The sequence below is a fragment of the Spinacia oleracea genome, chromosome 2 (assembly GCF_020520425.1).
Source record: "Spinacia oleracea cultivar Varoflay chromosome 2, BTI_SOV_V1, whole genome shotgun sequence".
Taxonomy (NCBI): Eukaryota; Viridiplantae; Streptophyta; class Magnoliopsida; order Caryophyllales; family Amaranthaceae; genus Spinacia; species Spinacia oleracea.
The window spans coordinates 67,077,271-67,091,717 of NC_079488.1; the positions used below are offsets into that span (position 1 = coordinate 67,077,271).

At 42.0% G+C, this 14,447-nt stretch overlaps 1 protein-coding gene across 1 annotated transcript; it reads left to right on the plus strand.

Annotated features, from left to right (window-relative positions):
* The first annotated feature begins 8,556 nt into the window (after positions 1-8,556).
* LOC110779043 (uncharacterized) lies at positions 8,557-10,650 on the plus strand. The gene is made up of 6 exons (XM_021983573.2): positions 8,557-8,726; positions 8,802-9,057; positions 9,166-9,363; positions 9,466-9,529; positions 9,795-10,009; positions 10,093-10,650. The coding sequence occupies exons 1-6, from the start codon at positions 8,557-8,559 to the stop codon at positions 10,648-10,650; spliced, it is 1,461 nt and encodes a 486-aa protein (XP_021839265.2).
* Positions 10,651-14,447: the final 3,797 nt, after the last annotated feature.

Consider the following 14,447-nt stretch of genomic DNA (forward strand, 5'->3'; position numbering starts at 1 on the left):
AGACTCTTTGACTTTGCGAGTTCTTCAAATCCGTAGATCTGCTAAGAGACTCTTTAGTTTCCAGACTCTTCAAATCCGTCGATCTGCTCAGAGGTTTGGATTGTTCTTCCGATCTCTTGTGGTTCGGAAACCTGGGCAAGAGATCGCTAGTCTGCCTCTTTAGTTATGCCTTCGGCGATCCGTGGATCTGAGCCGGAGTTTTATAACTTGATTCGAGCGACTGTTTGTTGCGAACAAATTTTATTAGGGTATCGCGAATCCGAGGATTCTGGACGATTCCCTGAAGTGTATGATTTGGTCATTTCTTGCATTTTATCAAGGAATGGGCAAAGTCAACCTGTTTTTAGTCTCGGATTGATCAGATCCGAGGCTGCATATATATATGAAGGGACAATAATTATAGAGATAAGTTTAATGAAACACATGGTGCCAATGGCTTTCCTCTTCTCATTAAACAACTTACTTGGTTTACAGACAGAGATCATACAAAATATTTCTTGAGAACATCGGTATTCCAATGGTTCTTCAGAATTGTTCCATCTAACTGTTTCAGCATATACGTGCCTGCCCTTTTTTCGGAATGGATGATGTATGGTCCTTCCCAAGTGGCTGAGAGTTTGCCATGGATCCGTCCTTTCTGAACCGAGGCGGCGTTTCTGAGTACTAGATCACCGACTTTTAGGGGTCTGGCGTTGACTCTTCGGTTGTAATGCTTGTTGACCCTCTGCAAATAGGCTGCGTTGAGTGTCCTTGCATCGTTCCGAGCTTCGTCCAGTAGATCGAGAGCTTCGGATAGAAGTTGATTGTTGCTTTCTCCTTGGAGCCCATCGTACCTGTTGTATGCCTGGATCCTCAGGCTTTCTGTTCCGATTTCCACAGGAATTACAGCTTCGGATCCGTATACAAGGTGGAACGGTGTTTGCCCGGTAGCTTCTTTCTCAGTGGTCCGAAGGGACCATAGCGTTCCGGGTAGCTCTTCTAACCATTTGTTTTTGTCATCTTCGACTCTTTTCTTGAGTGCATTGAGGATGAGTTTGTTAGCAGCTTCGGCTTGCCCGTTGCTTTGTGGGTGACAGACTGCCGAGTACGCTAGGTGTATGCCGAACTGTTTGCACCACTTTTGCAACGGGGTGTTGTCGAACTGTTTCCCGTGGTCGAAGACCATCAGTCTTGGTATGCCGAACCTTGTGATGATGTTCTGCCATATGAACTTGCGGACCTGAGGTTCGGTGATGGAGGAGACAGCTTCGGCTTCGATCCATTTGCTAAAATAGTCGACTCCTACAATCAACCACTTCTTCTGGTTCGTCGCTGAGGGGAAAGGACCAATGATGTCTAACCCCCACTGTGCGAATGGTAATGGATACAGCGTTGATTGTAGGGTTTGAGCTGGTTGATGGATGGCTGGTGCGAACTTTTGGCATTTCTCGCATTTCCTTGCCATCTGCTTTGCCTCGGAAACCATAGTGGGCCACCAGTACCCAGCCCGAAGGGCTTTATGTGCCAATGTCCTGCCTCCGATGTGGTTTCCGCATATCCCGAGGTGGATTTCCCTTAGGATGTAGTCAGCGTCTGTTGGACCCACACATTTTAGCAGCGGAGCAGAGAATGATTTCCTCATGAGCTCTCCTTCGGCGCTGATGATGAACCATTTGTTGAATCTTTTTAGTTTTCTCGCTTGCAGCTTATCTTCGGGAAGTTCTCCCCTTTCTTTGTATGCAACTACTGCGTCCATCCAGCTAGGTTCGGTACGTAAGCTGCATACTGTGGTGGGTAGCAAGTCGATGCTTCTCTCTTGGTGAACTTCCACGTGGACCGACCTGTTTAGGTCGATGAGTGTTGAGCTTGCGAGTTTTGACAGTGCGTCTGCTTGCGTGTTTTGTCCTCGGGGGATGAGGATGACTTCAAAGGATCTTAACTTTGACGTTAAGGATTTAATTTTTGCTAAATAGGCTGTCATGCTGGGCCATTTGGCCTCATATTCCCCTCGGATCTGGTTGGCTACAAGCTGGGAATCAGTTTTGAGGCAAACATGTTCGGCCTCCAGGGATAAACAAAGCTCTATCCCTGCGATTGCGGCCTCATATTCGGCCTCGTTGTTGGTTGCTTTGAAGCCGAACTTCAATGCATACTCTATGCTTTTCCCCGTCGGGGGGATCAGTATAACTCCTGCTCCTGAGCCGTTTATTGTGGAAGATCCGTCAGTGAAGACCTCCCAAGTGCTTTTCGTATCATCCAACATTTCCTGATATGAGCATTCGGCCAAGAAGTCTGCCAATGCTTGTGCTTTGATTGCTGTCCTCGGCTGATATTTGATGCCGAACTCTGATAGTTCGAAGGCCCAGGCAGCCAATCTTCCTGACCTCTCTATTTTGTCGAGTACTTTTTCGAGCGGTTGGTCAGTTAGCACTGTGATCTGGTGGGAGTCGAAGTATGGCCTCAGTTTTCGTGCAGCTACCACTACTGCATATGCGACTTTCTCGATGAGTGGGTACCGGGTTTCGGCCCCTGTGAGTGTTCGGCTGGTGAAGTAGATTGGCTGTTGCTTCTTTTCTTCTTCCCGAAGAAGCACTGCGCTGACGGTTCCAGGGCTGACTGCGACATATAGGTACAGGGTTTCTCCCTCCTTTGGTCTGGCCAGTGTCGGCAGTTGAGCGAGGTGGGCTCTGAGTTGCTGAAAAGCTTCTCTTTGCTCCTGTTCCCATATCAGTTCGGGATCCACTTTCCTCGGGACCCCTTTTTTCTTGACTGGTTCTGCTTCTCCTCCGGGGAGGTTCTTTGGTTTCAGTGCTTTAAAGAAGGGGGCTCCCTTGTCCGAGGCTTTTGATATGAACCTTGTTAGTGCGGCTAACCTGCCGGTTAGCCTCTGCACATCTCTCTTGGTCTTCGGCTCGGGTAAATCCAATGCCGCTTGGACTTTGTCTGGGTTCGCATCAATTCCTCTTTCGCTCACCATGAATCCGAGGAATTTCCCTGATTTCACCCCGAAGACGCATTTTTTTGGGTTCAGCTTCATGCTGTATTTCCTCAGATTTCCGAAGGTCTCTGCCAGGTCTTTGACGTGGTCTTCCTCCTTGATGCTTTTTACGATGGAGTCATCCACATAGACCTCCACATTCCTCCCTTTCTGGTCGGCGAAGACGTGATCAACTAGCCTCTGGTAGGTGGCTCCGGCATTTTTCAAGCCGAAAGGCATCATTTTGTAGTTGAACACTCCTGCGCTTGTGATGAACGCTGTCTTTGCTCTGTCATCGGGGTGCATGAATACTTGGTGGTAGCCTGAAAAGGCATCCATGAAGCTGAGCAGTGCATGGCCGCTGGTGGAGTCAACCAATTGATCTATCCTTGGCAGGGGATAGCAGTCTTTGGGGCAGGCTCGGTTCAGGTCTGTGAAATCTACGCACATTCGCCAGGAGCCGTTCGCTTTTTTGACCATCACCACGTTGGCCAGCCATTTCGGATACATGCATGGTTCAATGAATCCGGCCTCCTGCAACTTTTTCACCTCCTCGGCGATGGCTTTGTTTTTCTCCGAGGAGTAGTTCCTCTTTTTTTGCTTGACTGGCCGAGCTTCAGCGTTGACGTCCAGCTTGTGACAAATCAGCTTCGGATTTATCCCTGGCATATCTGCTGCTGACCATGCAAAGATGTCTTTATGATCCCTGAGTAATCGGATCAAATCGATTCGGAGCCCCGAGCTTAGGCCCTTGCCTATTCGGACGCTCCTGTCTGAATCTTCTTCGAGGAAGATATCCTCCATTTCTTGATCTGGTTCGGGAGATAGGGTTTCGGGGCGGGCATCAACTTCTGCGGGAGACAAGTTGCTCGTGCTTGCCCTTCTCCTTTTTGCCTCGCTTTCCTCTCCCGTAGCTCCTTTTTCTTCCTCGGGGCCGTCCTCTAGTTTGGGCTTTCGGACAGCAGTGTGGCAGGTTCTTCTCGCCACTTCTTGATCACCTCTGATTCGTTCGGCGAATCCTGCATCCGAGACGTATATCATCAGCTGGTGGTATGTGGAGGGGACTGCTTGCATTTTGTGAATCATGGTTCTCCCCATGATTACATTGTATACGGAGTCGCAGTCCATCACCAAAAATTCGTCCCGAAGGGTTTTTGCTGCCTGGCCTTCGCCCACTGTGACTGGCAGGGTGATCTTTCCTCGAGGGATAGCTGCGGATCCGTTGAATCCGATCAGAGGATAACTGACTTTCGTCAGTGCTTCCTCTGGCTCTTCGAGGATCAGCTGCTCGAAGCAGTTTCTGAAGATGATATTGACGGCACTTCCTCCGTCGACTAACACTCGATGTACGTTGTGGTTATTGAGGTCCATGGATATGACCAGAGGATCGTCATGTTTGTACTGGACTCCGAAGCAATCATCAGCAGTGAAGGTCATGTTCGGGGGGTGTGTCTGGTTGTCTCCCACCGCGCTGAAGTTGACCCGATGGGAGAGGGCTCTTAGGTGTTTTTTGCTGGCCTGGCCAGACTTTTGTCCCCCGAACACCACTAGGATGTCATTTTTCTTGTGCCCTGTTGCTTCGTAGACCCTTTTCTGGGGTTGCTCGTGTTGTTTGCCGCTTGCGGCCTTTTCTTTTTCCTCCCTTCGGTCTAACAAGTACTGTTTCAGGTAGCCTCGGCGAACGAGGTCCTCAATGTTGTCTCTCAGCGAGTTGCATTCTTCGGTATGGTGACCGAAGTCATCATGAAACTCGCACCATTTGTTCTTGTTTCTCCGAGCTGGGTTGGACTTGAGCTTCCCAGGTAGTTTCCACTTTTCGTCATTTCTGTTGAGGCTGAATATCTCCTTTCGGGGCAGAGCTAGTGGAGTGTAGTTGGTGTACTTGGGTTGAAGTTCACCCCTTCTCCCGTCTTTCTTCGGGCTCATCTCTCTAGCTCCTACTTTCTCTTTCCCCTTCCTTGAGCTACCCTCGGGCTTGCTCTGGGTATTCTTTGTGTCTCTCGGATCCGACGATCCTTTCAGTCTTGCAGCGGCCTTGTTGAACTCCTCGGTTCTGATGAACGCATCAGCCATTTGGAGCACGTCAGCTATTCTGGAGGGGTTCTTCATTGAGAGTTCGTCACGGAACTTCCCTTCCTGGAGCGCGTGCTTCAAGGCGAAGATGGCCACGTCTGGCTGCAAGTTTGGTATGTTTGTTGATTCCTTCATGAATCTGGCCATGAATTCTCTCAGACTTTCGTCTCTTTCTTGTTGGATTGAGGTCAGTTCTGCTGTGGTTCGCTCGGGGCGATTGTTGCTCACGAACTGTGTGCAGAATCTCTTTTTCAGCTTTTTCCAGCTCTTGATCGATCCCTTCGGCAGCGATCTAAACCACTCTCCCGCCACTCCGGTTAGCGTGGTTGGGAAGTATTTACACCAGCATGCTTCGGAGTAGGGACTCAAGAACATTTGCTGCTCGTAGGAGATGACATGATCCCTCGGATCTGTGATTCCGCTGTAGGTTAGGTGCGCTGGCAGTCTTACCTTCGGTATTTCTTCCATGATCAGCTCGTCCGAGAAAGGGGATGACGTAGGAGTCATGATTCTTTTCCCGAGTCTAGCCCTGATGCCTTCGTTTGCCGAGGTTCTGTGATTAGAACGTTCGGGCGTACGATGGGGGCTAGGGGTTCGATCATGCCTCCTGTCTCTTCTTCTTTCTCGGCTACTGACCTCGGGTCGTTCGCCAGATCTGCTCGACTCACCTACCCCGAGTCTCGTATGGATCGAAGGTCTTAACCTTGAGTGGACCGAGGGCCTCAACCTGCTGAGCACCGAGCTTCGGATCCGAGTGTTACGAGTAGTTGATTCGCTTTGGAGAGCTGTTGGAGTAGGCGATGGTCTCGCAAACCAATCTGGTTGCTGTTGTGCCCTTTTTTGGGTGTCCCACGTGCTTTCCATCCACCTCGACGTCAAGTGTGTACCTGTCAAGGGAAGGAGTTCTCGTTCGGGTCTGGACACTTCCGCACTGGGTGGCTCGTTCAGCCTTCGCCTGGTCCTCCTCTCTTCTCTGCGGTCATTTGCCAGTCCTTGCTGCTTCTCATTGAAGAGGAAGTTTTGCATGATGGTCATGGCCGCAGTGAGCTCTTCCCTAGTTGGAATCGGAGGTCCTGCATTTGTGGCGGTCGTAGCTCTGCTTGGCTGTGACCTCGCCATCGATTGAGGGTGCCCCTCTTGGTCAGATTCTGAATCTGACCGCACCATCATATCGTCGTCATTGTTGTTAACAACATCATTCACCATTTTCGCGGAAAGAGGTGATTGATGTCTTTCAAAGGCTTTGAAGTGTTCTTCCCCACAGACGGCGCCAAATTGTTCCGGTGTTGTAAAGATGGAAACAATGGGCTTCGAATGAAGGCCCTTTTGTATGTGTTGAAGATCTTGCTTGTTTGAATGAGTGGAGTCCGAATTCACCTGCACAAGAGCAAAGTCACTAGCCTCGGGGGTGTTTCCGAGGAAAGCCCCTCCGATGCCTAAGTAAGAATGATGCTCGGATTCTAGAGAGAAGTTCTCTAGAAGAGTAGTCTTAAGGCGGTAAATTGGACGTACCTTGAGGTGTGAGCCTTGGCGGCCTATTTATAGTGTTTGCATAATAAATGCCCATAGGTCATTTATTACTATTGGGCCTTGGGCCTTAATGGATGGCTGAATAGCCACTGGTGGGTTCGATGTTGTTGTTTAGAGCCATTGGGCTTTGGACTTAGTGGCCCAATTGAGAGTCAATTGGGAGCCCAAACAGATATCATTTAAATAACATATCCTTTGATCCGTACGTACGTAATTAACTACTACGATGTACGTACTAGGTATATACGAAGTACTTCGTAACAGACTGGTAAATAGAGTATCTATATGAAGTTGTTAAAATTCTTATTCAAATGTGGTTTGCAATAAATATGAAGAATCGCAATAAAAGTAAGTCCAATATTACTGAGGTTTTCTGAATCTATACTAGGTATACCATTAAAATGGTATACTAAGGGCAAAATAGTAACTTCAGTTGGTATATTAAGGGTTAAATGGTAAGTTCATGTAATAAATTGAGTCTGGCCCACGATAAATAACATTTATATTTGACTTGTGAGTACCAAACTATGTTGTTTAGAACCAAATAGAAATGAAACCATGTTACCAAACTATGTTGTTTGGTATTACATGATAAAATACAACTACTTTTTTTATACTAAACTATGTGGTTTGGTACTAAATAAAAATGCAGAATATTAGTATACCATTTCAATGGTATACCCAGTATAGATTAAGACTTCCTCAATACTACCTTCGTTTTACAAAGTTTGTTATGCTTTGAAAAATGTGTCGAAAAATCAAAACCTGGCCGATAAATTCTCACTATTATATCTATTAAAAATTATTACTCCATCCGTCTCATATTTATAGTCCCGTTTGACTAAAAACATGGGTTTTAGAAAAATAGAATATAGTACATGGAAAAGTGGAATAAAGTACAAATTATGATTAATTTGTATAGAAAAGTGGAATAATGTAAATGGAAAAGAGAAATATAGTACAAGGGGAAGTGAAATATAGTACTTGTTTTTGTTTTGTTGTGTTTTCAGTGTATTTTTTAATTACCTAGTTTAGGGCCCGTGCAACGCACGACTACTACTAAAACAATTTTTTTATTTTAATAGTAACTAAAAGACTTGTGATATTAGGAAAACATGAAAGTAAAAAGGATATATGAAAAAGTATAAATTCAAAGTTGTGTAAAAAAATATTCAAATGAACTAAATTTGCATATTACTATGCAAAGTTTACTTGTACGTAGAACGATCTAACAACGTTAACCAAACTCGAATGACTCAAGACTAATTTTCGAAAAGACCCGAGCATAACCGAGTTAGTCAAATACAACATATTTTGAATTGAGTAAAATCTTGATAAATAAACTTATATGTTAGCCTACTTACCATGTATTATTATTTTAATTAACATTATTACTTACCAGTTACCATGTATTATATTATTAATAGTAGACTAACATTAGAAATTCATTTATCAATATTTTTTATATTTCTTACCAGATTAAAAAGTTATAATAATACATAAATAAAATTATATCATAAAGGAAAAATAATATTGATTTAGCTTTCCTCCAATAATATACGAAGTATTATGCAGTACACATCTATGGTAATTAAAATATATTTTTATCTTAGTTTCCTAAAAAAACATAATGTAATTTATTTACTTTAAAGTAAAAAATAAAAAAACATTTTGGTGGGAAAAAAATCTCAGAGCAGAAACTGAAATCAAGTCTTGAAAACTTCTTTATGGTATCAGAGCAGGTTGTTTGAAAGATCCCAGAAAAGAAGGAAAGTTTTCTAAAGACTTGTTCTTGATAGCTTTCTTTTTCTAAAACAACAACAATGGCACCAGCAAATGAAAACCCCGCACTAAACCCTTACAAAGATCCCCTCTTCATTGCTGTGAACTAAAACGCTTCTACACCACTTGGTAGTATCATCCTTGATGGGAACAATTTCTTAAACTGGAGCAGAAGCATCAAAATTGCTCTCGGTGCCAAGAACAAGCTGGTTTTCATGGAAGGAAAGCATCCTAAACCTGCAAGAGGTGAAGATGAAATACAGAAATGGGTTAGATATGACTACATGATCAAATCTTGGCTGCTTGTAACTATGAAGTCTGAGATAGCTGGAAGTCTAGTGACTATGCAGTCAACAAAAAGTCTTTGGGAAGAGATTCTGGAAAGGTATGGACAACCAAATGCACCTCAACTTTTTCAACTTAAAAAAGAACTTTGGTAAGAAGAACAAAACAATTCTAGTGTGAGTGATAACTATTGTAAGCTGAAAGGTTTATGGGATCAGATATCTGAACTTGAAGGAATGCCTGAATGTTTGTGTGGTGCCATAGCCAAATGCACTTGCAACATTGCAAAGAAAATGCTTGATCTACAAGCAACTGTCAGATTGATTAAGTTGTTGATGGGAATTAACTCAGGGTATGACCAGCAGAAAACCAATTTCTTGAGTAGAGAACCACTCATGCATGTCAATAGGGCATACAACCTAGTTCTCCAGGTTGAGTGACAGAAGAAACTGATAGGAGAAATGGATGTTGGTAATGAAGTGAGTGCCTTGGCTGTGAATAGGTAAAACACAAGCCTTGGACCTCTTATCAACTTTCAGAAGAAAGATTACAACAAAATGAGGCTTGAGAAGATAGAGAAGGATGTAAAGAAGTGTGATTACTATGGAATGAAGGGACATTTGAGGGATGAATTCTTAAAGATAATGAGATATCCTGATTGGTTTAAGAATATCCCAAAGGGAAAGAGAAATGCAGGAAACTACAAGCAAGCTGCAAATTTCGTACACAGAATAGATGTAACAGGACAGATGGAAGGAAACCCTTTGGACTTCATCTCTTAAGGTGCAGAAGGAAGTGGATCGAAATAAGACATTAACCTGATTGTTGTTGTTGTTCAGGAAGTGATGAGAGCAATGAAGGATAATCAAGGTGGAGTTGGAAACAACAACATCAACTTTGCAGGTAAGCTAAGTAGTTCTAATGCTGCTATAAATAAAGTTACCTCTAAGTCTGAAACTTGGTTGATAGATTCAGGGGCAAGTGATCAAATGACAGGGAATAGAATTATCATGATGAACATAAGAACTTTCAAAGGAAAAATAAGAGTGGGATTACTAGATGGAACTGTTAAAATGTGTGACTGAAATGGGGAGTGTGACTTTAACACCTAAAGTAACTTTGCACAATGTGTTGTATGTAAGTGATTTCAAGCATAATTTGTTATCAGTTGGTAAATTAGTGGAGAAAGGAGAATTTAAGTTATTGTTTGATAAGAATGGATTCATCTTACAGGGCCCTTCCATTGAGAAGAGTGAGGTGATTGGAAGGAATGAGAATGATCTGTACAGGCTGATCAAGTATGGTGATTATGGGAATAATTTTGGGAAAATGTCTATGGATGATGGACAAGAAAGAGAAGAAAAGAGAAATGAATGTAATAATGTAGTCAACCTAGACCGATTCATGCTAGATTAGGGCATATATCTTTGTCAAAAATGCAACATTTAGAATTTTGCATATGTAAGGGTTTGACGGAATATTATTGTGACACTTGCTCTGTTGCTAAGCATCATAAACTTCCTTTTTTTCCTAGTAAAACTATTGCAGAGAATGTATTTGATTTGATCCATGTTGGTCTTTGGGGGCCTTACAGAACTAAGACTTTGACAGGTGCCTCTTATTTCCTAACCATAGTTGATGATCACAACAGGGTTACTTGGACACATTTTTTGTCCAACAAAGAGCAAGTGAAAGGAACTTTACTTGCATTCTTTTCCCTTATTGAAAATCATTTTGGCACTAAAAAAGTGAAAACTTTAAGAAGTCACAATGGTACTGAGATATTTCAGCAGGAATATGGGAAGATCTTTGCTGATAGAGGGATATGTCATCAAAGAAGTGTAGCAGGATTACCTCAACAGAATGCAAGGGTGGAAAGAAAGTATATATTTCTTCTTGAGACAACTAGGGCTTTAAAAATCCATGCAGGGATGTCTAGCTATCTTTGGGGTGAATGTATTTTTTTTTTGTTAAATGGTAAACTTGTATTAACAAAGCATCCAAAACCAAACACCATAGGCTAGCTACTTAGAACAAACCCTCTAGGAGGGACCCCTCTAAGTAGCTTGGGGAAAAAGATCAGGCTAAAAAAAGCCGCAAAAATAACACCCTGTATTTACACTTTAACACTTTACAATTTATCGCACCATTCTCTATCTTCTGTATTTACTTTCCTACCTATGAGATGAGTAGTCCTCTGTTTACTATGTATTTTACGTTCTTTACCGTATACTGAACACTAGGGATGGAGCCTTCCCAGAGCCCTGTATTCCTGGCCTGCCAAATCAGGTAACTAGTAGCAGCAACAACAGCAAGTAGCACACCCTTCCTCCATTTTGTTCCTTTGTACCCTTTCCTGATCCAAGTACACAAGGATGTGACTTTCGTAGATTTATACGGGACTTCAAGCCATGCCGTAATCTCATTGATGTATTTCTTAGCATAATCACATAAACCGAACAAATGAGCCTGAGATTCAGACATCAGACCACATATAACGCAATTATCATTCGCTGCCACCCCTATGTGTTTCAATCTACTCCTAGTCTGGACTATATTATGCATTATAATCCACATCAGATATCTATGCTTAGGGAGGGTAAGTCTATTCCAAACTATGAAATACCGTTGCTTGGTTTGCTGAGGACCTTGCAAAGCTGCATAAACCTTAGAGATGGAGTATTTCTGTGAGGTATTCCACATATTGCATCCTAAGTTATGCTTCAACATTTGTTTCACTTTACAAATACATTTCCCACCCCAAGTTGCACTCGGTGGAGCTTCGTAAGTCCACCATCTGTCATGCTTCACATACACTTCGTGCATCCACTTAACCCATAAAGAATCTTGCTTATGAGCTACATGCCAAACTAGTTTCCCTATAGCTGCATTATTCCAAATCACGACGTTCCTAAAACCAAGCCCCCTGCTTTCTTAGAAACACACATTCTCTCCCAACTTACATAGCCTAATTTGCAGCTCTGAGCATTGCCATATCACAAGAAAGCTCTGCTAATGGAATTTATTTTTCGTAGCACTGATTTAGGAAGCAAAAAAATATGCCCTTAGTAAACGTGAATACTCATTAAGACTGAATTAACGAGAATCATTCTACCAGCATAAGAATGATTCTCGTTAATTAATCATTTTAGTTGCAACACATTTGATTAATCTTTTACCTACTGTAGTTTTGAATTGAAAAACACCATATAAAAGGTTGATGAAAAAGGAAGCTACTTATAGTCATCTAAGGGTGATAGGTAGCCTTTGTTATTCCACTACAAGAAATTGATTAATTACCAACCGCTAAAATTGGTTGGTAAAACGCGAAAAACGGTTGGTAAAAGATTTTGCGACCGCTATCGGTCGCAAAAAGGCGGTCAGTTTTCACCTGGACGGTAATTTAGGAAACTCCAACTGGAAGGCGGTCGCTAAAATTTACCGACAGGATTAGTGACCGCCACCAAAGCAGTCACTAAATTAGTGACCGCTAAGGCAGTCACTAAATTAGCGACCGCCTTGACGGTCACTAAATTAGCGACCGCTTTGGCGGTCACTAATTTAGTGACTGCTTTGGTAGCGGTCACTAATTTAGTGACTGCCTTGGTGGCGGTCACTAAATTAGTGACTGCTTTCATGGCGGTCACTAATTTAGTGACTGCTTTCGTGGCGGTCACTAATTTAGTGACTGCTTTTGTGGCGGTCACTAAATTTGTGACTGCCTTTGCGGTCGGTAATTATGCAAATATCATTTGCAGCCAATTTTGTAAAATCGCATATATACCTGTATTATATGCCTGTATAAATATTATATATGTACCTGTAAATATTATATATGCCTGTATAAATACGAATTTATATAAATTCTGTAAAATCGTATGAAACCTGCTCGATGTTATAATATTAAACACGTTCAAAGTCATACAACAAAGATTCATAATACACATAATGTTGTTCAAACATGTTAATACGAAAAGTTGTAACTAGTTCAAACTAATACAAGAATACTAACTACCTAACACAAAGGTGTCCCGCCTCCGGTTGGATCTCGAGGGTCCTGCGACTGCGAGAAAGGAAAACCAGTACACTGACTGAACATCCGCTCGTAAGACTCCATTGCCTTTTTCATCTGGGCGGCATGTTCTTCTCTTTCTTGTCTCTCCCTTTCTCTCTCTTGTCTCTCCCTTTCCATCTCCCTTTGGTGCTCTAGTCGCTCTGCTTCTCTTTCTTCTCTCTCCCTTTGCCTCAAAAGTAGATCGTCCTCCATAGCCTTTAACATCTGATTTTTTGTTGTTTCAAGCTCAATGGATTTTTGGGTCAACTGTTGTTGAGTCTCTTCCAATCGAGATGACATTTGAGAATAAATAGATGGGGTGTATGAGCTAGAAGAACTACCACCCCTTCTAGATGGTGCAAAGTATAGAGAGGCTCCACTACCCAGCCCGGGGACCTTTCCCTTCTTTCTCCCACCTACTGTCTCAAAGTAGATTTGGTTGGGATCTTTAGCAATGCCTTTTTCAACACATTCAGCAACATTTTTTTCATAGTTTTCCTACAAGAATTAAAATGATTATCACCCATGCATAAAAAATATATTAAATGGAGCACATTTAAACTTAAAACGTGTTTCAGAAGCTTTGTTTGAACTTGCTAAGTCACATTCAAATGTGTTTACTCACATCTAAGGCCTATTTGTTCGTTATAGGTCATATTTTGCCTAAAATGTCATTTTCTCGCCCAACTTTGAGCTAAGGAACCAAACTTGTCATTTCAAACCATTTACATGTTTTGTGTGGCATATTCAAGCTTCCTAAAACTGATTCGAATCAATTTAAGCACATTTAAGTCATATTTTGTCGATATAGGACCTATATCGACCAAATAAGGCATTTTCGCTCCCATTTTTCAACTAAAAGAACTAAGGGCTGATTTTAAACTTAAAACGTGTTTCATAAGCTTTGTTTGAACTTGCTAAGTCACATTCAAATGTGTTTAATCACATCTAAGGCCTATTTGTTCGTTATAGGTCATATTTTGCCTAAAATGTCATTTTCTCGCCCAACTTTGAGCTAAGGAACCAAACTTGTCATTTCAAACCATTTACATGTTTTGTGTGGCATATTCAAGCTTCATAAAACTCATTCTAATCAATTTAAGCACATTTAAGTCATATTTTGTCGATATAGGACCTATATCGACCAAATAAGGCATTTTCGCTCCCATGTTTCAACTAAAAGAACTAAGGGCTGATTTTAAACTTAAAACGTGTTTCATAAGCTTTGTTTGAACTTGCTAAGTCACATTCAAATGTGTTTAATCACATCTAAGGCCTATTTGTTCGTTATAGGTCATATTTTGCCTAAAATGTCATTTTCTCGCCCAACTTTGAGCTAAGGAACCAAACTTGTCATTTCAAACCATTTACATGTTTTGTGTGGCATATTCAAGCTTCATAAAACTCATTCTAATCAATTTAAGCACATTTAAGTCATATTTTGTCGATATAGGACCTATATCGACCAAATAAGGCATTTTCGCTCCCATGTTTCAACTAAAAGAACTAAGGGATGATTTTAAACTTAAAACGTGTTTCATAAGCTTTGTTTGAACTTTCTAAGTCACATTCAAATGTGTTTAATCACATCTAAGGCCTATTTGTTCGTTATAGGTCATATTTTGCCTAAAATGTCATTTTCTCGCCCAACTTTGAGCTAAGGAACCAAACTTGTCATTTCAAACCATTTACATGTTTTGTGTGGCATATTCAAGCTTCATAAAACTCATTATAATCAATTTAAGCACATTTAAGTCATATTTTGTC

Coding starts and splice junctions, on each gene's coding strand:
- LOC110779043 (XM_021983573.2), top strand. CDS start 8,557: ATGGAAGGAAAGCATCCTAAACCTGCAAGAGGTGAAGATGAAATACAG. Junction 8,727..8,801: donor TGGGAAGAGATTCTGGAAAG/GTATGGACAACC, acceptor AAACAATTCTAG/TGTGAGTGATAACTATTGTA. Junction 10,010..10,092: donor AGAGAAATGAATGTAATAAT/GTAGTCAACCTA, acceptor TGCATATGTAAG/GGTTTGACGGAATATTATTG.